This window comes from Equus asinus, chromosome 9 (genome assembly GCF_041296235.1).
Source record: "Equus asinus isolate D_3611 breed Donkey chromosome 9, EquAss-T2T_v2, whole genome shotgun sequence".
Classification (NCBI taxonomy): domain Eukaryota; kingdom Metazoa; phylum Chordata; class Mammalia; order Perissodactyla; family Equidae; genus Equus; species Equus asinus.
The window spans coordinates 92,122,363-92,144,217 of record NC_091798.1 but is presented as its reverse complement, the minus strand read 5'-3'; the positions used below and the strand labels follow the sequence as shown (position 1 = coordinate 92,144,217).

The following is a 21,855-nucleotide window of genomic DNA, read 5'->3' as shown; positions in this document are numbered from 1 at the left end:
CACTGATTTTATTTTGTGTATTGTGCCCAAGCACTTGTCTTCCAAGTCTTTCGTTCATAGTATTTTACTTTTGTTTCCTGTTGATTCGTTCTTCTCATTTCGCATCACACCTTCTTTTTTCGCTCAGATTTCTTCCTCATTAAGAGAGAGATCAGTTTCCAAAATGCTAGGATGCACGTGTGTAACTGAGCTTTGTATTGTGTTGTGACTGTGCTCACTGAAGGGTTTGCAAACTGATATGTTCTCGTTCTCTAGGACGGTATGCAATGTTGGTTTACAGTGAAATGAAACCAAACTGTCAACCAATTATTTTATCTTTTTTTTTAATGGCAAAATCGCCTTACACCCAGTTAGTTATGTGGTGAAAATGCTTGCGGTGAAGACGTTTGTTTGTGGCAAAGCTGCTTACAGTGAAAATACTGGACACATTATTGAGTATTTATTAGTGTTCTAGGAACAGAGGAAAGCTATTTACATACATTACTTCAGTCAGAGGTCTAGGGCCTGGCACATACGGATGCTTAACAAACCAAAGCTGAATGAATGAATTATCTTGTAGACCCCCGGGGGCCGGCCTGGTGGCGCAGCAGTTAAGTTTTATATGTGGGATGCTGCCACAGCAAGGATTGATGAGCAGTGTGTAGGTCTGTGCCCAGGATCCAAACTGGCGAACTCCAGGCCGCTGAAGCAGAGCACACGAACTTAACTGCTACGCCACCGGGCCAGCCCCTAAGACATTCTTATGTGGCAGTGTTGGCCTAGCCACTGTTGGGATGCTTAAATGGATTAATGACTATAAAGCACTTAGGAAAGAGCCTGGCACATGGTAAGTGCTCACTAAATGGTAGCTGTTATAATAATTATTATGGGATAAAATGCACTGTCTGATTTCCTCTAACTGATAATCGTAGCCAAATAGCTTCTAGTGTCAGGGTGAGGAAGTCCGATTGTTCCCGTTTGACTGATGCTAAGGAGGGATGTGACATATAAATGAATTCTATTGGGGAGGGAAAATTTTCCTCTACCCTTCAAAGGTTCTTTCAGCTGGTCAAATAATTTAATTGACGTGAGACAGATTAACAGGAGAAAAACAAATTTTGTACACATGAGAACCCCACATACATGAGACATTCTAAGACAGAGAGGTAAAATGAGGCATATATGCCGTCTTGAGCCAAGGAGTGGGCTAGGGGCCTGGGGCTTCAGAGGGGAGGAGAGTGATTCACAGGACGGTAAGGAGCAGATGGTCACTAAGTAAATGTTTGCTCTGCCAGCCAGATAGGTCATACAAGTTTATGTGTGGTAAGAACTCTTGTTTTGGGCAAGACCCTCACTTCTTTAAGGGAGAAGCAAAGATTTCTCTTGAGCCCGCAGGGTCTCAATTGCTTTTAGCTCAAAACATGCCACACACCAGAAAAGTAGCACATCTTGGGGAGGCCTGTCTGGACCCCTTCAGTTCCACTCAGTTCAGTTCAGCAGATACTTGTTCAGGGCCTGTTATGTGTGAGACACATGACTGTCTCCTCTTTTGGGGGGCTCTGGCTGCTTTCTCTGGAGACAGCGGGGTGGGGGCAGGATCAGGCAGGCTGAAGGGGCTCAGAGACCGAAGCGGATTTGCGGGGAGTCTTCCTCGCCTCTGGAGCATCTGTTCCCAGCAGGCTTCCTGTGCATCGTCTCTTTTCACCCTCTTCCTCTTCCTCTGACTGTCCGTTGGGGAAAGCTGAGGAGCCTGGCAGCAGACTGCAGAGCCACATGTCCAGCTGAGAGGTCTTAAAATTCCGATGGCTTGAGAGGCATATGAGGAATGAGCAGATAACGAGTCCCCTGGGTCATCGAGGGAGAGAAGAATCTCTGAGTCCTGTTTTAGTTCTGTAAGAAGCCTGGATTGATCAATGCAAAAGGCAAACAAAGTCTACGCTTTTTCTGAGATTTGTGAGTGGTGTCAAGTATATTGGCAAAAGCCGGTAGGAACTGGGATCAGGAGCTCAGGGTGTATTAATTCATCACTGGGTTTTCCAACTGTCTTTGCCTAAAGGTCTTGTGCAGCTCGTGAAATGCGTTTGATGGAAAAGACAGGCTCCACCCTTGCACCTGGCCTCTCGCCTGGTTTCTTATCAACAGAAGGAGACTGCCTGCCGAGGGTTAGGAAAACCCTTGTCTCAGCCTGGAGGCAACGCCAAAAGCTGACAGGGAGAGCCTTCCTGGGAGGAGGTCTTTATTAATAAAGTGGACTTAAGTATGCCCAGAAGAACTGGGTGGGGATGGGTGAGACGGAGGACACGGAAACTACAATTTTGCGGTTTCTCCCAGTTCCGTAGCGCTAGAGCTCAGGTGGCCTCTCCAGGGGAGAGAGAGCGCAGCCAGAAGTCCCGGGTAAACTCTAGCGCTAGAGCTCAGGTGGCCTCTCCAGGGGAGAGAGAGCGCAGCCAGAAGTCCCGGGTAAACTTGTCTAGATATTCTGAACCTTCGTGTGAACGCCCATCTAGTGATCGAAAATAATCACTCAGAGTAAGATGTTTGGAGAAGGAGGGACACAGAGGGGAATAGCCTCAGAAGCTGTTGCTGTGTTTGTGGAATATGTACAAGAGTCTGGTGGTAAAATGTAGGTTGGTTTTAGCTGCGGATATAGGGGCATTTCCATTGGTTTAAAGGAATCTATATGGAAAGTCTCTAGGGGTCAAGATGCAAAGAATCTTCTCCTTTGGAGAGCTGGGGCTCATGAGCACGAGGGGATTGAGAAGACATAGATTCTTATACGGAGCGGAGGCCACTGTTGACAGCCTCACATTCAATCAGACCTTTCCACTCCAGTGTGTAAGGGGCCCCGCCACACCAGTTCCTCACCTTCCTGTCTCACACGCTGCTCTTCTTGTGGCAGTGTTCATGTCCCCTCTCAAATCTCTAGTTATTCGGGGACCTGCTGGTTTTCCCCTTTTGCTGGGGACCTGCCGTGAATTCCTGACCCCGGGTGAGGGGAAATGTCTGGTGTAGACACACACAGGCGGTGCTGAGGGGCTTTGCATGGCTTCCACCCAGCCCCCTCCCCTCAGAGGCCCTCCCAGGCACCAGCTCTGGGATCCCTGTGGGAAAGGATGGCCAGGTTGGACTTTGGGTGCCCGTTTAATGGCTGTTTATGACATTTTTGCTGGATTTGGTAACGTGTTGAATTTGATAGCACTGGCCGTAAACTTAAAAAGGAAAAATGATTTCTAGTAAATGATTGCAACTCCTCAGACTTATTCACATGCCAAAAATGTAAACGCACTGAGTTGAAGCATATTAAGTTAAATACACGTTAAATTAACAAAGGGAAAAAGGGACAGGAATTGTGGACCCTCCTTATTTTTGTTGATTAGGAAAGGGAATCGGGATCCTGAGTCCAGAAGGCATTGTGACTTATCTAGGGCTTGAAGCCTGAGGCTCTGAGCCCGGGCTCCACTGTCCTCCTGGCTGAAAAATCTTCCACGCCTCCAAGTGAGGGCAATCCTGTGAGACTGCGCTGGACGGAGGGCTACTTGAACATAATTAAAAAGGGTTGGGTGGTTAAAAAATGAAATAAGACATGATAAGAGACTTTTTTTTTTTGAGGAAGAGTAGCCCTGAGCTAACATCTGCTGCCAATCCTCCTCTTTTTGCTGAGGAAGACTGGCCCTGAGCTCACATCCATTCCCATCTTCCTCCACTTTATATGTGAGATGCCTGCCGTAGCATGGCTTGCCATGCGGTGCCATGTCCGCACCCGGGATCCGAACCGGCAAAGCCTGGGCCACCGAAGCAGAACGTGCACACTTAACTGCTGCACCAACTGGCTGGCCCCAGAAACTATATTTTTTTAAAAAATGCATATTTTTGAAATTCCTGTTATTTTGCTCAGTAGCATGTACTAGAGATGAGAGAAAAGATTTATATCTCATTTTACTGTCACCTCTTTCTTTATGCTACCTTTGATATATTTATAAGATATAGATTGCTTTAAATGTCCTTATTTTGTGCTTTCACATTTTTTTCTTGATGATAGCATTTTTTAAAGGGCATCCAAAGTTTAAAATAATAGCTGTGTTCCTGATGGAGAAGGCTGTTTCGTGTGTGATAACCTCCCATTCCTTACCAGACTAGGCTTTCCTGGTGGGTGGATCCTCCATCACTTTGTTTAGCCATGCAGAAATACAAGGCTTGTAGCAACCAAGGGTGAAAGAGTAAGGCCATTTTAAAGTTGAACAGACCCCTGGTACTTCTAGCAGTGTTTGTCCCCAAGCTGCTAAATATGTATTAGTTAGAATCCTTTCTCTTATGAATGACGAAAATCCAGCTTAATCTAGATTAAGCAATAACGATAATTTATTAACTCCTAACCAAGGAGTTTGAGGGTGTATCTGGCTGGCTTCAGGCATGGCTAGATCTGGCTCTTTTTTCCTCCAACTCTTGGTTGTCTGTGTGTTGGCATTATTGATAGGCATACTCTCCACATAGTGGGAAAGATGACTGCTAGCAGCCTCAAGTTTACATTCTTCTGGATATTCTTCTGGATTTTCATTCTTAAGAAGGAAAATTCCTCTCTCATCGATGTTCTATATAAAGCTCAGGAACAAGTCTGTTTGTCCTGCCTGAATCATATGCCCAGCCCAGAGCCAGTCACTGTGACCACATGGGTGACGTGATCACTTCGTGTGGCTGATAAAGCCTGGCAGTGGACACACTACATGGACTAAATGGCGAGTGTGTGTGTGTACCAGTGAGGGGTTCTCCAAAGGAAAGCTGAACTGCTGCTAATAGAAGAAAGAACTGGAGAGATGAAGGCAGCAAGTGTGCACGCCGGGACCAACCCCTCGTGTTTCATTTACGTCTCTGTGGGTGAAGGGCCAGCAAACCCCTTTTCCTTCTGCATGAGAATGTGAACTTCGGTTATCTATCTGACTCTGAGTCCCTGCAAACGAGATAAAGATATAATGTTAACTGTTATTAAGCAGTATTGTTTATGGTAAAATGCCCCTTAATTGGTGTGTTGCGTCTGGACTTGGAGTGACTACAGATGAGCTATAAATACCAGAGGGGGAGCCGCACTTTGGGGCTCTCTGAGTACAGTGACTTTTGTAACTAACTGGCGTGTCCCTTGTAGGGACCTGGAAGCTGAGCCTAAGGAGTTGTTACAAGAGATGTTTGTTTCTGTGGGCACCAGCGTTCTAAGCCAGGGTGGCACCCACAGCTGCCCAGTGTGGATCTTGTCACCTTGCAACTGAGATGTCACCTGGGGGCCAAAGACAACTGCTCCTAGACAGCTGTGTGGAACATGGTACGAAGAGGAACAGCTGACGCGGACAAGCTGTGGTTGGCGTCCTGCGTCTTCTGCGTAGACTGGTGTCAAGTGTGGCCCGTGATAATTTTGTGAGTCTGCAATGTTTAGTTGAATCTAAAAAGGCCCTCTGGTGGGCATTGGAGTCACTCTCGTAATTCTGTGAGACGGGCCAGTTGCTTTAAGGAAAGCCTGTGAGTGAAAGGGGACAGAAGCTCAACTCAAACTACTTTAAAAAAAAAAAAGGAATTTATTAACTTATTCAATTAAAAACCTCAGGCATGGGTAACTTCAGGGATGAGTAAATCCAGCAGCTCCGAGGATGTCGGCATTACTGCTTCATTCTTAGGCAGGGTCTCCTTAGCAGGTGGCAGAGAGAGCTACCGACAGCTTAGCTGATGACCCTAAAGTAAAAGTAGAATGCGCCAGAAAAATATCCCATGGTTGATGTCACTGGCCTGGCTTGGCATGTGACCATCCCTGAACCCAACACTGACCAAGGGGTAGATGGTGGGAGAGCAGGAGCCTGTAGTAACACCTCCACACAGTGGGGCGCAGGGGCCGTTCTCCAGTGGAAAGCTGGTGGGCAGGAAACAGGTCTCCTGTTCCAGGCATTTGTAACCTTTAAACGCCTCCTCCCTCCATTTCTTGTCACCTGCCTCCCCAGCCAGAAACACAGTGATGCTGAGTGACGTCCCCCTGTATATCACCAGCACTCAGTTGCTGCATTTCGTTATAATTACTTGCTTATGTGCCATCTTCCCTGTTGGACTCTGAGCTTCTTGAGGATGGGGCAGTATATTTTCATCTTGGCCACTCTCTTGCTTAGCACAATATCTGGCGTATTCATAGGTGCTCAATAATTGTTGAGTGAGTGAGTGAATGATGGATAAGGATGTGTGTAAATGTCTTCGTCCGGTATATAATAGTGTCTCTCATCCTCCTTTTTGTGATTTGTTTGTATGGACCTTTATCTGTTGTCACATTTGCACGTTTGTATAAACTAGACACACGAATTTTTGGTCTCTCATTTCCAAAGAGTGGTTCATGGCTCAAGACTAGATTTTGCTCTTCAATTAGGTGTCTAACTTGCAATCAGAAAACAGGGGCCCCAAGCAGTCTCTCCCTTCCCTTTGCCCTTCCTTAGTGGTTTAATGAGAATGACGATGAGAGTCAGGCCCTCAGACTCTGAAGCGTGGGGGAGGTAGGCCTCATTGGCAACGTGTCTAGCTCAGGAAGATGAATTAGGTGAGCTTTTTGGTGCCAGCTTGTTTCTCCAGCTTCCGTACTGATGCTTGTCACATTTCCCCCCCCCCCCATTTATTATTTCAGCATTTTTCCTTCCTTTTTCTTCCAGTTATTGGGGAATCATGAGCTGTTATCTCAAGTTGACAAGGACCAAGATCTTTTCATTACCCTGCGTTAGCGGGAGATCAGATGACAAATCTCAGATTGAGGAACCTTCTTATAAGAGGCTTGTATCTTGCTTTTTACATTTCAGACATCTTATTAAGCTTTTGGTTAATAACATACCAGGCCAATTTGTGAGTGTTTTCTTTAATTGAAGAAAATACTTCTGCCTCTATTTTGCCACCCCACCTTCCTTTTCCTCCTTGTAAATATCTTGGGTTAGAAAATTAAGTTCTCTATGGGCCTTTCACTTTTCTTGATGACATTTTGGCTATTGCAAATACAGTCTCCACCGGCAATGTGAAAAGTTGGAGAAATGACCATAATCAGACGATTCTACAATTGAACTTTCCTTCCCAACAAATCACACCTAAACATCTCCTTTAAGCAATGTTCTCTGGGTGATGCCCAGTTTCTCCATTCCATTTCGTATAGACCTGTTCTCAAGAGTTTTCCTGTTGAGGGGCCAGCCCCGGGGCCGAGTGGTTAAGTTTGTGCACTCCACTTCGGCAGCCCAGGGTTTTGCTGGTTTGGATCCTGGGCGCGAACATGACACCCCTCATCAGGCCACGTTGAGGCGGCCTCCCACATGCCACAACTGGAAGGACTCACAACTAAAATATACAACTATGTGCTGGGGGGATTTGGGGAGAAAACGCAGGAAAAATAAAAAAGAAGATTTGCAAAAAAAACTTTTCCTGTTGATTCTTAGTGAACCTTGGACATAAATACATGAGCAAGCAAAGAAGGCCTAAAAAGAAGCAGTGGATGAAATAGCGTGTCTGAAGGAGCCATGTAAATATTCAGCCTGGAGAATTTCTGCTTCAGACATTTTTATCAGTAAGGCAAGGCTGAGTGTGTGATGCAAAGATGCCTGAGACGTGGTCTGGCACATAACAGCTTCTCAGTTAATGGCGTAATGAAAGAACTATTCAGTAAACACAGAAAGTTGGTAAAACTGCTGCCTTTGGAAGGGAATCTCCTTGTCTGACTGTGAGGTGGCGCCTCCCCCCTTGCTTGGAAGGACCATTTCTGAATAGGACTTTTCTGCCCACATAAAAGTGAGTCTGTGCTGGTGTAGCGTTCCCACAGTTGTGGGCCACAGCTCAGAGCTGGATCCGGGTGAGAGTCAGAGAGATGTTATTGCCTTCCCTTAAGAAGGGCCTGTAATACTATGACCAGAAGTACATCATGGCCTCCTTGTCACCAGCAAAATGCTGCCCACCTTGTCGGTTGTCATGCTTGTTCAATAAATGTGTAATAAACACCGAATGTTTGTGATTGATTTCCAGAAAGGAAGAAAACCATTTCTCTTGGCGGCTGAGAGAGGCCACGTTGAAATGATAGAGAAACTTGTCTTCCTGAATCTGCGTACTTCAGAAAAGGACAAGGTGAGTTGGACTTCTATTTCTTTGCTGAGAACAAGAGAAAGGGGAGTGACAATTGGTGTATACATTTGGTGAAGGCGTTTTGTCAGGAATAGAGGTTAATTGTTACTACAGTCAGAATCATGGAATAGCCAGATGCAATGGACCCACTCTGTAGTGGATTGTCCAGAATGCCAATTTTCACTCCGTAAATGTTTGTGAAGTCAATATACTACGTGGATTTTTCCACTGTCAACTCCAGGCCTCTCTTTTCCTCCCCTAAGATCTGCTGGAGACTCAGCCCCACCCGACTGGGGAGGGAAACCCCAGTGAATATCCATATCTATGTGCACATCTTTGATTTTTTTTTTTTAGGAGAAATTCCTAGATGAAGAGTTGTAGGTCAAAGAGTTCTGCACATTTTGTTGCAAAAACTACCTCCCAGAAATCCTTCATCAGTTTATCTTCACAAGGTTATCTGGAATTACTTTTATTGTTCCACTTTTTGCTAGCAAATTGGCTGCAAAGGTAGAACCAGGAGCATGGGTGGTTAAAAAAATTTTTTTTTTACTGGTAGAAATAGCTCTGTCTTTTCATTTAGAACTTTAAAAAACTATAAATTTTGCTTGACACTGTGGGTCCCATGGCCCACACTCAGAACCGCAGCTTTAACCAAAATGAAACCTCCCAGAAGCCCCATGGCAGCCCTGACCGTCAGAGGGGCGTGTTGCTCTGTGCAGGGGGCTCTACCGTGAGTGTCTGTGTTGCAGGAGGGGAACACTGCCCTGCACCTCGCAGCAAAGCATGGTCACAGCCCTGCGGTCCGGGTGCTGCTAACCCAGTGGCAGGAAATAAATGAGACCAATGAGGTACGTGGAGGTGCTCGTGACAGGTGGGCACGGGATTCGAAGGTCCCGGGCTTCCCTGGACCCGGGCATGAAGAGATGAAAAGCAGGGTCTGATCCTGGCTCCCTCACTCTCTAGCTGGATGATCTTGGGCACGTTACTTAGCTCCTTTCAGCCTCAGTTTCCTCCTCTGTAAAATAGCCTCCTTAGGCTGTAGTGAGGTTTAAATGGAAAGGCCGTGTCACACACTTAGTGTGGGGAATGGTACCTGGTGTGTGGTGAGTGTGCAACAGGTGGTACCTGTTGTTGTCCTTGGTGTTATGTGGGTGCAGTAAGTGGGATCACGGTTCCTGTCGGTGTCAGTGGAATATATTCTTATCATCCTCATTTTCTCTCCAGTTCCTGGGAGAATGTAAGCCAGGCTTTCAGCTGAGAATCAGGGACAAAAATGGAGCCTTCATTTGTTTATTTTTGTGTGTGTGTTCACTCTTTTCTGACCATCTGGCGTAATGTTGATCGTATTTAATTGGTTTAACTTACTTCAAGAAGATCCCAGGAGTTTGGTCTTCTTGAATGAAGCTTATGAATGATGTGTGAGAGACTCAGAAAGAACGTGAATCTTGGGCGTGGCCGGGACTTTACAGAGCAACACAGAGATCAAGTCCTGTCGTCACGGGAGTTAATGTAAAGTCTTTGTCGTGCTTGCCCTGCTCTCTGTTAGTGCTTCACCACTGGAATCTGAGCTCTTGGAAGTCATCCACCTGTTAGCTATTTTCGAGTCAGGGTGCATCGGGGAGGACACATAACATCCAACAAATGGTAATTGCAGCTTATGAGAGGTTATGTTTGCACACGGTGAAGTGTCCAGTGATAATATTAGGCTTTTGGATACAGCCCATGATGTTCCTACGGTCCTGGGCTGCCTCTGCTTCCTGATGTCAGCTGTTGCCAGACTGGCTGGAGGGACCCATGGGAACACGCTCCAGAGCCCTGGTCTCCACCGTTCTTGGAGGCAAACTCCTATCAGGAAGGGAAGTTTGAGTATGCACCTATGGCATACACATTTGTAACTAAGTTACTGTTACAAAACATATGCCAGAAATAGACATTTAAAAAATTTGAGATAAAAATAAACGTAAATAGCAGTTCTCATATTTCCCCCACACTGGAAGGATTATCTTATATACATCTGATGTATTTTCCTTCCAGTTTTCTGTCTGTTCCTATGCATATATATTTTTAGTGGCTGCTTAAAATTCATTTAGTTTATTATTTAGTTAATTTCAGTTTTTCTTTATTATATGTTATCGTGAACCTCGTATATAAATCTTAGTCTGAGTTCCTCACTATTTCCTTTGGGTTTATTCTTAGAGGTAGGATGGTTAGGTCAAAGATATGGACATTTATTATGCTCTTGATATGTCAAAGATGTGAATTCTTTCCTTCACATTTTTTGCAAATATTTTTCCTCCAGGGTTTGCCCAAAAAGCACCTCTTTTCCTGGGAAAGTGAGAAGGTAGATTATGAGGAGACATCCTTTGTAGCAGAGGCCTGTCCCGGGCACTCGGGTGAAGCAGCCCGGGCTGCATGTTTATGTCTCGCTGGGAGGGGAGCATTGGTTCCATGCTCTTGCGTGCCTGTTAACACGATTGTTCGTACCTAATTAGCTGCGAGTAGAACCTTCTGAATGTATCCTAATGCAGTTGTTAAGTAGAATAACGTCCAATGGGGGAAATGGTTAGGGAGTGGGGAAGGAATTCTCATTTCTTCCCAATATTTTTAGGAATGACTCTGCATGAGGAGGGGAAATATCCAAGCGGCTGTTGTGTGAGATCAGTTCCTTCTTTTCTCTCCGTTTTGACCTAAATGAAACTCACTTTTTCCTACTAGTGTTCATCATAATGAGTTTCAGGAAACTTAATTACTGAGATAGGGTATTACTGTTTTTAAAATAACATACATCATTTTCAATCAGTTTTAAAGGTGAAAGCACACGGTACAAACGTGCTTCTATTTTTGGGTGTTTTAGACTGTGTTATGATTCCTTTTTTCTGTGCTTACCTTTCTTTGCAGGCTGTTGCCTTTTTGTGGGCAGGGTCTGTGTTCTATTTGGCTTTCCAGTCCTAATGCCTGAGTGTCTAATAGATGTTTGCTGATAAACCAGTCAAGGTTAAGCATGTGAACCGCAAGGCAGGGTCTGAAGGAGGAGGCAGAGCAAAGCAGGGGGTCCTAGCTTTGCCACTTTCCAGCTGAGGCTTAGCTTCATTGTCTGCGTGATATTAACCCCAACCTCATAGGGTCATTGTGCAATTTAACTGTGCCAAAGCATACAGTCTTGGAAGTATATGTTGGCACGTAGGTACTCAATGAATGCCCTCTGTCATTAAGAGTAATGCTCAGAAGATACAGGGAAAGCACACTGTTTCTCAAGTAATTTCGTTCCATGCCAAGAGGCAATTAATTTTAACTTTCTTCCATTTGTTAGAAGGGAGAAACACCATTCTTCCTGGCTGTTGAAGGAGGTCACGAAGAATGCTGCAAAGTGCTGGCGGCAGCAGGAAGTGACATCAACATTCCAAATAAAGTACGTGCCATGTTCACGCACGCGGTGGGCGGGGACTCAGAGTGTTCATTGGCTAGTCCGGTCCTGCACTGAACCCCTCACGGGGCTTTTGTAGAATTAATACTTATAGTTTGCTTTTTTGGGGTTAGAATTAATGATTTACCTTTGATATTCCCCAATTAGTGTCTCCTCAAAAGCAATGCCATTCTTCCTGTTTGCCTGGGAAGGAGTCATTGAAAATGGGGCACAGGAGCAGATGGTTGTTGCTTCTCAAATGCCCAGACGCTCTCCCTCGCCTTGGTTTCTGCCCAGCAGCCAGTGCAGGCCGGGCTTAAAGAGTAGATGCTGAAGGAAAGGTTGTCGTGTGAAAACCCGAGGGGTCAGCCTGGAGCCTGAAGGAGACAGGAAGCTGCCTTCTTCTAAATACAGAACACTCTGCTGCTAAGATGCTCTCACACTTATCTTCATTTTTTAGATGAGAACACTAGAATTCAGAAAAGTTAAGGCGCTCACCCAGCGTCCTACAACTAGTTCGTGGCAGTGCAGGGTTCTTGCTGGTGCCCCAGCCTCTCCACGTGGCACCGGGTGTGGCTTTGGAGCAGTTCACTGTCATTTTTTGGTTTTCTAATTAATTTTAAATTATAGTGAAAAAACCAGAAAACTTGAATAGTACCAAAGGGTGTATGATGAAAGTGTCTTTTTCCAACTCTGCATCTCAATTTCACCTCCCCAGACCTCACATGATTAATAGTTTCTTTAATCTTGCAGGAATTTTCCAGGCAGTCACGTGGAAAATGTGACTAAATGATGCACCTGTACATACTCAGCCCACAGAAATGGTGGCTATTTATACATACCCTGCTCTGCACCTGTTGTTGCTTTAACTGCCAGTATGTCTTGGAGATCTCGCCATATCAGCACAGTGTACACAATTCCTCTTCAGAAGAGGAAACACTAGAATCAAGAATAAAATCCCAAATGGGTGATGTTTTCTCCCCTGTGCTCGACTGGCAGGAATGTCCATTTGTATGACCTTTGAAAGCAGTTTGTCACTTTCCTTGCACCCGTGTTAGGAAGTTAAGGGAGTAACCACAGAGGGGGAAAGAGCTGCCTGCAGTAAGACAGATGTTAAAGGCCCCTCCAGCAGGCGAGAATCGGGTACATCCGTAAGTGCAGCGAATGGTCAGGAGGGCTGAGGGCAAGCTCGGTGCACCTGTTGCTTTTGGAAAATTTTGTAGCCATAAAAGAATATTAATGATAAATAGTAAATATATTGCAATATAGAAAACATGCATGATAGAACACTAATTGAAAAAACATGTTTGCACATATGGTTTTGGTGTATAAAATGTATATACCTGGACAAGATTGTGAGAAAGTGGAAAATGAAGATAGTGCGAGGCGATTCCCACCGATGCTGCAGGTTACTTATGCCATAAAGGAAGGCCAAGTTAAGAGCTCCTGGGGCCCAGGAGATGATGTTCAGGCTGTGGAGAGCTGTGCTGTTTTTCAGGCCTTGCTCAGGTGCCTCCTGCCCCCAGTCTGCAGCCACCCTCAGTCACCGGAAAGGCCTCCCTCTTAGCAAGCTCCCCTGGGGCTCTGGCCTTTGGCTCCCTCTCTTGCTCTGTGCCCTCCCTCTCTCCTGTAGGCAGTTGCTGGCCCTCAGAGGGATCGTGCTGTGTAATGGCTTGCACGTGCTCACGTCTCCCTACCGACTGAGACTGCAGGCCCCGCCTTGTCCACATCCTTACAGCCTCGGCCTCACCTAGGCAGCCTGGAAATTGTCCGAAGTCCATTTTTCAGCTTTTATGTCATCTTGAGTCTTCCCCCTACGTTCATTAGCACGCTCCCTGGATCAACAGCCTCAGCTGTCCACACCTGTCTCCGCCCAGCCCAGCCAAGACCCCCGGGAAACGGTGAAGCATGAAGCCAGCAGTGCAGATGCACATTGCTGCAGGGACGCCTCAGACTCATTTTGCTTTCACATCTGCAGGCGATTACTCTGACCTTGGCAGGCTTCATCTGTGACATTGCTTAGTCTTGGTCTCCAGGAGATTGCTTTCATGTCCTCTCCCACAAGGGGAGGGCGTGAAGGGTCCAGTCCTTTCTGTGGAGGGCATGGGAGTGAGATGATGGATTTCGTGGGGGCGCGGCTTCCTTGTCTGTGCTGCGTGGCTGGCTGCCGAGTCTGGGTGCCCGGCTCTCCCCAGGGCCCTCCTCACTGCCGGGGCCGGGGGACACTTTTCTGGACCCTGAGAACTCATTTCTGGGGGCCCCACCCTCACGTCTAATCAGACGTATTTAAATGCTCCCACATTCCACATTAAATACATTTTTTCCCTGGTGTAAATTATTTTTAAAGACTTTAATTTGTGCTTGTACAATTATTTGGATATGATAAATTCCCCTAATTTATGATTGACTCTGATTTCTTAGAACCCTGAATACTCAGGAATTTGAGGCAGGTGAAAAAATTTAACCTACCAATGGTTTACGAATGTAATGAATATTTTCTGAATATTACGTTTAACAATCAATGAAGTATGAATATGTCCATTAAATATTTATTCACTTTCAATTTGGGATTTTCTTTTGGTGTCTTGGAACCAATTTTATTTTTAAGATTTCAAATACTTCTTTGGCTCTTAAAAAGTCTGTAGGCCTGACACACTGTGCCCATGGTTCTCATGGGTAAAATGCCACGGACTCCCACAGCCCTTCCTACTATAGGGTTCCTGGCTTCGAGTTCTTCACGGCTTGTTTCCACTTCAGATCTTCCCCTTGGGGGCACTTCTTACCATTCTGATCTCGGTCTAAATGTCACCCTATCTGAGAAGCCTTTCTTGCTCACTCGCTAGGAAGTGGCCAGCCGGTCATGTTCTTTTACTTCTCATTGTAGCGCTTATCACTATCTGGTGTTATTCTAATAACATCTAGAATCTAATAAATAGATTTATCCTAAGTCTACTGATTTATCGATCTGCCAGTCTACCAATCAATAGATCCCGTGATTGTCCACCTCCACTGGTCTGTCATATCAGAGATCTTGTCAGCCTAGTCCTGTCCCCCATTATCTAACATAGTGCCTGGCACATGAGTGCTCAATAATTTTTGTGTAGAATGAATAAGATGACACTTATGATTACAGTACACATTTACTAGCCCATTTATTCTCCCAGTATTGCTGTGGTTTGAGAGAAAGAGGTAGGATGGTGTGGTAGGCAGAGTAATGGCCCCCAAAGATGTCCACATGCTAACCCTTGAAGCCTGTGAATACGTCCTGTTACAGGGCAAAGGGGAATGGAGGTTGCTCATCATCTGACCATAAAATGAGGCTATCCCGGATTTTCCGGGAAAGCCTGACGCCATCACAAGGGGCCTTTAAAGCAGAAGAGGGAGGCAGGCGAGCCGAGCAGGTCAGAGGGATGGCGTGTGAGGACTCGGTGCACCATTGCCGGCTTGGAAGATGGAGGAAGGGGCTGTGTGAGCCAGGGGATGTGGGCGGCATCTACAAGCTGGAAAAGGCAAAGAAAGGGATTCTCCTGAAGGCTCCAGAAAGGCCTTTATTTTAGCCCAACAAGACCCATTTCAGACTTCTCCAGCATTGTCAGATAATATGTTTGTATTGTTTAAGCCACTAAGTTTGTGGCAGTTTGTTATTAGCAGCAATAGAAAACGAATGCAGGTGGTTGTGTCGTTTTCAGAGGAAGACAGTCAGGCTCGTGCTTGAGGGGCCCTCATGTGAGGCCACGTAGGCATTTCTTACCAGCCCAAGCCAGATCCGGTCACTCAGAGTGTGTATCCTTCCTGTTCGCATCTGTCCCACTTATCTATTGCTTCATAACACACCAACCTGAAGCACAGGGCCTTAAAACCACATGTCATTGCCTTTCGTAGCTCTGAGGGTTGACTGGGCTCTGGTGGAAGCTTCTTACTTTGGGTCTGTTATGTGGCTGCAGCCAGATGTCGGCCAGGACTTCAGTCATTTGATGGCTTAGCTGAGGCGGACATCCACAATGGCCTACTCACGTGCCTGGCAGGTGAGGCCAGCTGTCAGCTCTTGACCAGAGCATCAACCTGTGGTGTTTCCGTGTGCCTTGGCCTTCACACAGCATGGCAGCTGGCTTCCATGAGGTAGGGAGCAGAAGCTGCTAGGCCAGTTAGTGGCCACACCTGGAACCGGCACACTGTCACTTTTGCCACATTCTCTTGACCAAAGCAGTTACAGGGTCCGCTCAGATTCAAGGGAGTGAAGCAATAAACCCCACTGCCTGATGGGGGAGTGGCAGGGTCATCTTACAGAAGAACATGTGGTGTGGCAGATACTTATGTAGCCATTTTAGGAAAACATAATATCCCACAGCATCCCTGTTTGGAGGATCTGAAAATACTTTGTAGCAATCTTACAATTAATCAATCTGTAACTATTCATCAACCTTGTATTATTGCAAGGCACCGTGCTGGGCCTTTTGGAGGATGGCGGGATGGTCAAGAGCAGGCCCTGATGGAAAGCAGTTTGCCATCTAGTATGGACACTAAGTGAGGACCCTTGAGCACAGGAGGCGGAGGAGGCAGCTGGTCCAGACGCGAGGGGAGGTGCTAAAGGAGTTGAGGGAAGGACCGTGAGGGAGCGCTGCACGCAGGCAGCATTGCTAAGCCTTGAAGCCCAGCCTGCAAAGGGGAGAGCTGCTGGTCAGGAGGCATTTCTTGGGGCCCATACCAAGCCAGCTATTTTGGTGCAAGGAGGGGCTTTGCAGGGTGTATAGGGAGAAGACAGCCCTAGTCCACTCTGTCCTTCCAGAGAAGGGAAATGGGAATTTATCTCACATTTGCCTGGGGCTTGTGTTACTTAGGACTCTGCCTCTTTTATGGGAGACAGAATAAGAAAAAGCCTCCCAAAATATTGGAAACACGTTGGATTTTCTTTTTTAAATAGTCATCTGTTTCATTGTGTTGATTGGTTACCCTGTGATGAACACCAGAAAGTATGCCGGATTCTAATGGGGATCCCCTCTGCCCTCTCCACCTGTCTCTTGCAGCTCAACATCACTGCCTTGCAGACAGCAACACGGAAGGGCCACGCCTCCCTTGTCAGCTTTCTTCTCAGTGAGCATGTTGATCTGCACCCTAAGGTGGAAGTGAGTCTGTTCCCATCACAGGGGCTCTGATCCAGCTCTGGAGGCTGGCTGGGTGGGAGATGCTCCTGGCAGATAGGCAGACATGGGCGGGGATGAGGTGTTCACAAAGGAGGAATTTTCTCGGGGAAGGCTGACGGACTTCTGTTGGAGACTGTCTTAATCTTGAGAAATAAAATCCGAGGGATGAATTTTAGAAAGTCATTGAAGTTCCTGAACAGAATGAAATCTTTGTGTTTTAAATATTGATATTTGCTGCGTGAAAACTTTCTCAAGGGTCTAGAGATGCCATTATTCTTTCATTAAATTTATCCGTCTGGGAAAATGATGAAGCTGCTGTCAGTGGGAAGGAGATGGATAATTTTTTCCCTCTTCACTGAGCGATCTTGTTTTTCTTTTGAAAGTCAGTCCTTTATGCTGATTTAGGCTTTCTGAAGTTTGAACTGGCTTTGGTAGAATTAACAAAGGCCCTCTGTGCTGGAGTTAGATGGGAAACATTCCTGTGTTTTCCACTCTGTTTTCGTTTCTCCTGTGAGAATATTTCCTCTGGTCTTGCTTACCCATTACTATTCATTGTATTAACTCAAGAGAAGGGATGTGTTTTGAACCAGGGCTGGTAGTTTTTGGAGAAGGGCCTTGGGGAAATTGGCTCTGAACTTGCCTGGTTCGTCCAAGGGTGCTTCCTGTTTCTCAGGAGGGGCTGGGCCCCAGCACGGCCGGTGGTCCCCGCAGGAAGGACACTGCCCACTTCCCTGGAACATGGGGTGCTTTGTCTTTTTTTGTGCTTAGTGCCTCAAGAGAGAAAGTTCTTCCTGAGCAGAAGAGGCTGCACAGAAGTCCTTCCCTTCCCGCTGCCCCTCCAGCCCTGCCTGCCTCCGCCTCCCTGGCTCGGCCTCCGACCGTCCTGCTCACCCAGCCACGTGTCCTCCTTCTCCTCCTCTCTTCCTCTGTGTGCTGGGGACACCCAGGCCAAATCACTACATCTCTTCCATCCATCTACCTCTGTCTCCTGGGAAGGAGCCTGGTGCCGACGCTGGAGCCAGGAAGATCTGGGTTCATATCCTGTCTCTGCTGCTTCCTAGCTCTGATGCCTTGTGGAAGTTAGTTAATCTCTCTGTGTCATATATAAAGTGGGGAATCGAAGACCTGACTGCTGGGGTTAGTGTGAATGAAGCACTGTTAGCCTAGTGCTTAAATCAGAGTGTACGCTATGGGGAGGGACCGAGGAGTGAATACTGCCATAAGAATACGTGGGATGTGCATCACTGCTGCTTATTAATGTCATCCATCCACTGGAGCACCCGGTACCCTGTCCTCGTCACCCACTCTGACATCATCCATCCACTGGAGCACCCGGTACCCTGTCCTCGTCACCCACTCTGACATCATCCATCCACTGGAGCACCCTGTACCCTGTCCTCGTCACCCACTCTGACATCATCCATCCACTGGAGCACCCTGTACCCTGCCTCATCACCCACTCTGACATCATCCATCCACTGGAGCACCCTGTACCCTGCCTCATCACCCACTCTGACATCATCCATCCCAAGGGAGCACTGCTGCAACCTATCCTCGTCACCCACTCTGACATCATCCATCCACTGGAGCACCCTGTACCCCGTCCTCATCATCCACTCTAATGTCATCCATCCCACTGGAGCACCCTGTACTCCGTCCTCGTCACCCACTCTGATATCATCCATCCCAAGGGAGCACTGCTGCAACCTATCCTCATCACCCACTCTGACATCATCCATCCCACTGGAGCACCCTGTACTCTGTCCTCGTCACCCACTCTGACATCATCCATCCACTGGAGCACCCTGTACCCCATCCTCGTCACCCACTCGGATATCATCCATCCCACTGGAGCACCCTGTACCCTGTCCTTGTCACCCACTCTGATGTCATCCATCCCACTGAAGCATGGCTGTACCCTGTCCTTGTCACCCACTCTGACATCATCCATCCACTGGAGCACGGCTGCCCCCCGTCCTCGTCACCCACTCTGACGTCATCCATCCACTGGAGCATGGCTGCCCCCTGTCCTCGTCACCCACTCTGATGTCATCCATCCACTGGAGCATGGCTGTACCCTGTCCTTGTCACCCACTCTGATGTCATACATCCACTGGAGCATGGCTGTACCCTGTCCTCGTCACCCACTCTGACATCACCATCCACTGGAGCACAGCTGCCCCCCGTCCTCATCACCTGCCCTCCCTCACATCTGCATTCCTTCTCCCCACTCACTTTGCTCTCTGCTCCCCACTGTTCGCATGTCGCACTGGTCTCCACCCTTGCTCTTTCACACCTGTGCCTCTCCCCATCTCCTCCCCACAGGATGCCCCTTATCTCCCTCTCTCTCCTGCCTTGACTGGGTTCTCCCCTCCTTCTTTTCCCTCTCAGCTGCCTTCTCTACCCGTGGAGACATGTCTTCCCTCGTGCTCCATGGGCCAGCGGCAGCGGGTGGGAGTGGGGCAGCAGGAGGCTGTGTGTGATCGTGGGCCCTGCAGCCTGGCAGGGCTGGGCAGGAAGCCCACGCTGGAGGTGGGCGAGAGTGTGGGCTGTGGCTGGAAGACAGATGTTCTCGCCTCAGACAAGGAGGAAAGCGGGGCAGGCTGCAAGGTCTTGGTGAATGAGTACTCTGTAGCTGGGCTCTGTGGGTGGGAGGGCGAGCTCGAGCATGGTGCCCCTGGGGAGTGGGGCATCAGTCCCACAATGTGCTCTACAGAGAAAGAGCTCTGGGGTATGTCAGTTCAGGACATGCTGAATGTGAAGGCTTTTTCCTCCTTGTAGCTATTCCCACTGCATGTCAACTCTTTGAAGGCTCTGAGAAGTCCTGCAATTAAGAGTTTTGAATATTTTCTTATCCTTCATATTTGAGCTCAAATGTCAATTCTTCAGGACAGCCCTTTCTGGCCTCCACGAAGGCCAACCCTCTGCCCACCCCAATGTGTGCTCTCATACCACTCTCTACTTTTCCTCCAAAGCGCTTGTCACAATTTGTAATTCTATATTTATTTTGTCATTGAAAAAAATGATATTTGCCTACCCCTCTGAATTGGAGGATTCCTGGGGATGGGCCATGTTCACTGCTGAATCCCCAGCATCCTGAAAAGAGCCTGGCCCATCGTAGGTGCTCATGCATGGTTCTAGGATGGATGACTGCTGGGGAGCAGGTAGCTGCCCAGCCTTGGGATGGAGTGATTGCCAAGCACTGCTCTGGGCCTGCGCCTGCCAGGCAGTCTCGGTCCTTGGTAAATTATCAGGAAACATCTGCTGAAATGAGTCGCTTTTTGATCTGAATGGTGAAGCCAGAATCTTCTGGATTTGAAATTGTCATTTCTCTCTGCAGCCTAAGGAGTCCCCTCTTCACTTGGCGGTTCTCAACAACCACGTCACAGTGGTGAACAGCTTACTAAGCGCGAGGCATGACACGGACGCCTTAGATCAGGTACGCCAGGCGAGTCAGAGCGCGGAGGCGCCGTTGTCTTCTGTTTCAGCTCAGTGCGGGTTTAGGGTTGTTTTGGTCCAGTTCAAGCTGCCCTAAAATTTCCTGGGAGGAATATGCACATTCTTTTTCATCCTTTTTCTTCTGTAACCCCACTCCCACTTGCACACGCATACTTTGTCGTTTTCAAGCAGGCAGCTGGAGTTCAGCCAGTGCGTTATTAAACTGTTCACATTTAACAGGCCCTGCACTTCTGATGGATAAACAGTAGCTCAGAGGTAAATTGCCAGAGGCTCTTTAAATCAAAGGCGACTTCCGCATGTGAAATCTTGTTATTGGCCAGGAGCCCTTCGCCATAAGAAGGAAGCTTTGTTTCTATATGAGAGACAGCAGATGTGTCTTCCTTTTGCACAAAGGCAAAAAGAGACCTCTTGGAATAAATATATCACCATGAATCAATCCACTGGAGCAGAATCAAATGCCCCATAAGAGGAATCCATCACTGGCTGGACATTGAAATGCTGAGGTGGAAGACTAAAGAGGATGGGGAGGGCGCTGTCTTAAGGGGCCTGCTGCCCGGGCTGGGCTGAGCCGCCCTCTTCCAGGAGCTGTCGGGAGTGGGAAGAGAAACTCTTGTGAGAGGAGCCTACTTTCAGAGTCCTGAGGATGATGAGACCCCTGGACTCCTCCCAGGAAGGAGAGTGTCTCCTTCCCAGGAGCCTCGGGTGTGCCCCCAGGTGAGAGAGTGCAGTGGGCGTGCCTGTGCTAACCCAGTGGGTAGCCCGCAGTTTCCATGGTGAGCCCAGCACACTGACCCAGCCCCCTGCTGTCTCCTCCAGCTCCAGCCCGTGAGCTCATTTGTGCCCCGAGCTGAGTGGAGACTTGTCCCACTTCTGACACGTCCTTCCCCCAGGACCTTCCTCCCCGTCTTCTACTATCCCAGAAGTTTGGGGGAAGACCCCTCTCGTTATTAAATATACTTACATGTTCAACTGTTAATGCCCCAGATCTGTCCTAATGGGCAGAATCTTTGCTCCATGCGATTTTGGTTTCACCAGAATTGGCGATCCATTCCACAGAAGGAGGGTTTGTTAGGATGCCATCTGGTTATAGGACTAGATTTTATCATTTCCATTGTTTGTTAGACCAGGAATGTACAAAAAATAAGAAAACATAAATAACCTAAACACTTCCCATTTGTTTGTGAGCTCCCCAGAGAAAGATAACTCTTATTAATATTCTGGTGCGTTGCCTGCCTTCTAGACTTATAGCGGCGTTGTCAGGACGAGATTTTGTTGGTATCTGATGAATTACACTTGTGTCTGTTCTGTGTCAGTGTAGACCTTTGATAGGTTTGCTGCGTAAGTGCGACGTCTTGGATGATGAGCCCCCAGAGGGGCACATTGTCACCCAAACCGGAGTCTTTAATAACTTTTGGATATTAATTCTGCTAATACTCCAAGCGGGTTGGCCCTATGCTCGGGCAGGAAGAGCACTGGGCCAGATGCTATTGCCCAGCTGTGTGGCCCTGGGGAAGTTGCTTGCTCTCTCTGGTTTAGGGGTTGGGCTAGATCATAACCGACGTTCTGTCCTAATATTTTAGAAATGTCTTCACATCAGCATTCCTTTAGGTGGGGGGTTAAGATGGGTGATTGTCTTGTGTTTTTATGCTGCTTTGGAAACACTCTCATCCTCTTGATATGAAAATGATTATTCCAGAAAGAAATTAGAAGTCTTCCACTCTTTTATACTTTATAATGTAGGAAATTTACAAAATAGAGAAAAGA

At 47.3% G+C, this 21,855-nt stretch overlaps 1 protein-coding gene across 1 annotated transcript in view; it reads left to right on the top strand.

The window, feature by feature from the left end:
• ANKDD1B (ankyrin repeat and death domain containing 1B) overlaps positions 1-21,855 on the top strand; it is a 55,764-nt gene that overhangs the window by 18,312 nt on the left and 15,597 nt on the right. Inside the window, exons 7-11 of the mRNA XM_014830070.3 lie at positions 7,993-8,091; positions 8,838-8,936; positions 11,399-11,497; positions 16,516-16,614; positions 19,973-20,071. Of these exons, the coding sequence (XP_014685556.3) occupies positions 7,993-8,091; positions 8,838-8,936; positions 11,399-11,497; positions 16,516-16,614; positions 19,973-20,071 (495 nt within the window). The remainder of the gene's footprint in view (positions 1-7,992; positions 8,092-8,837; positions 8,937-11,398; positions 11,498-16,515; positions 16,615-19,972; positions 20,072-21,855) is intronic.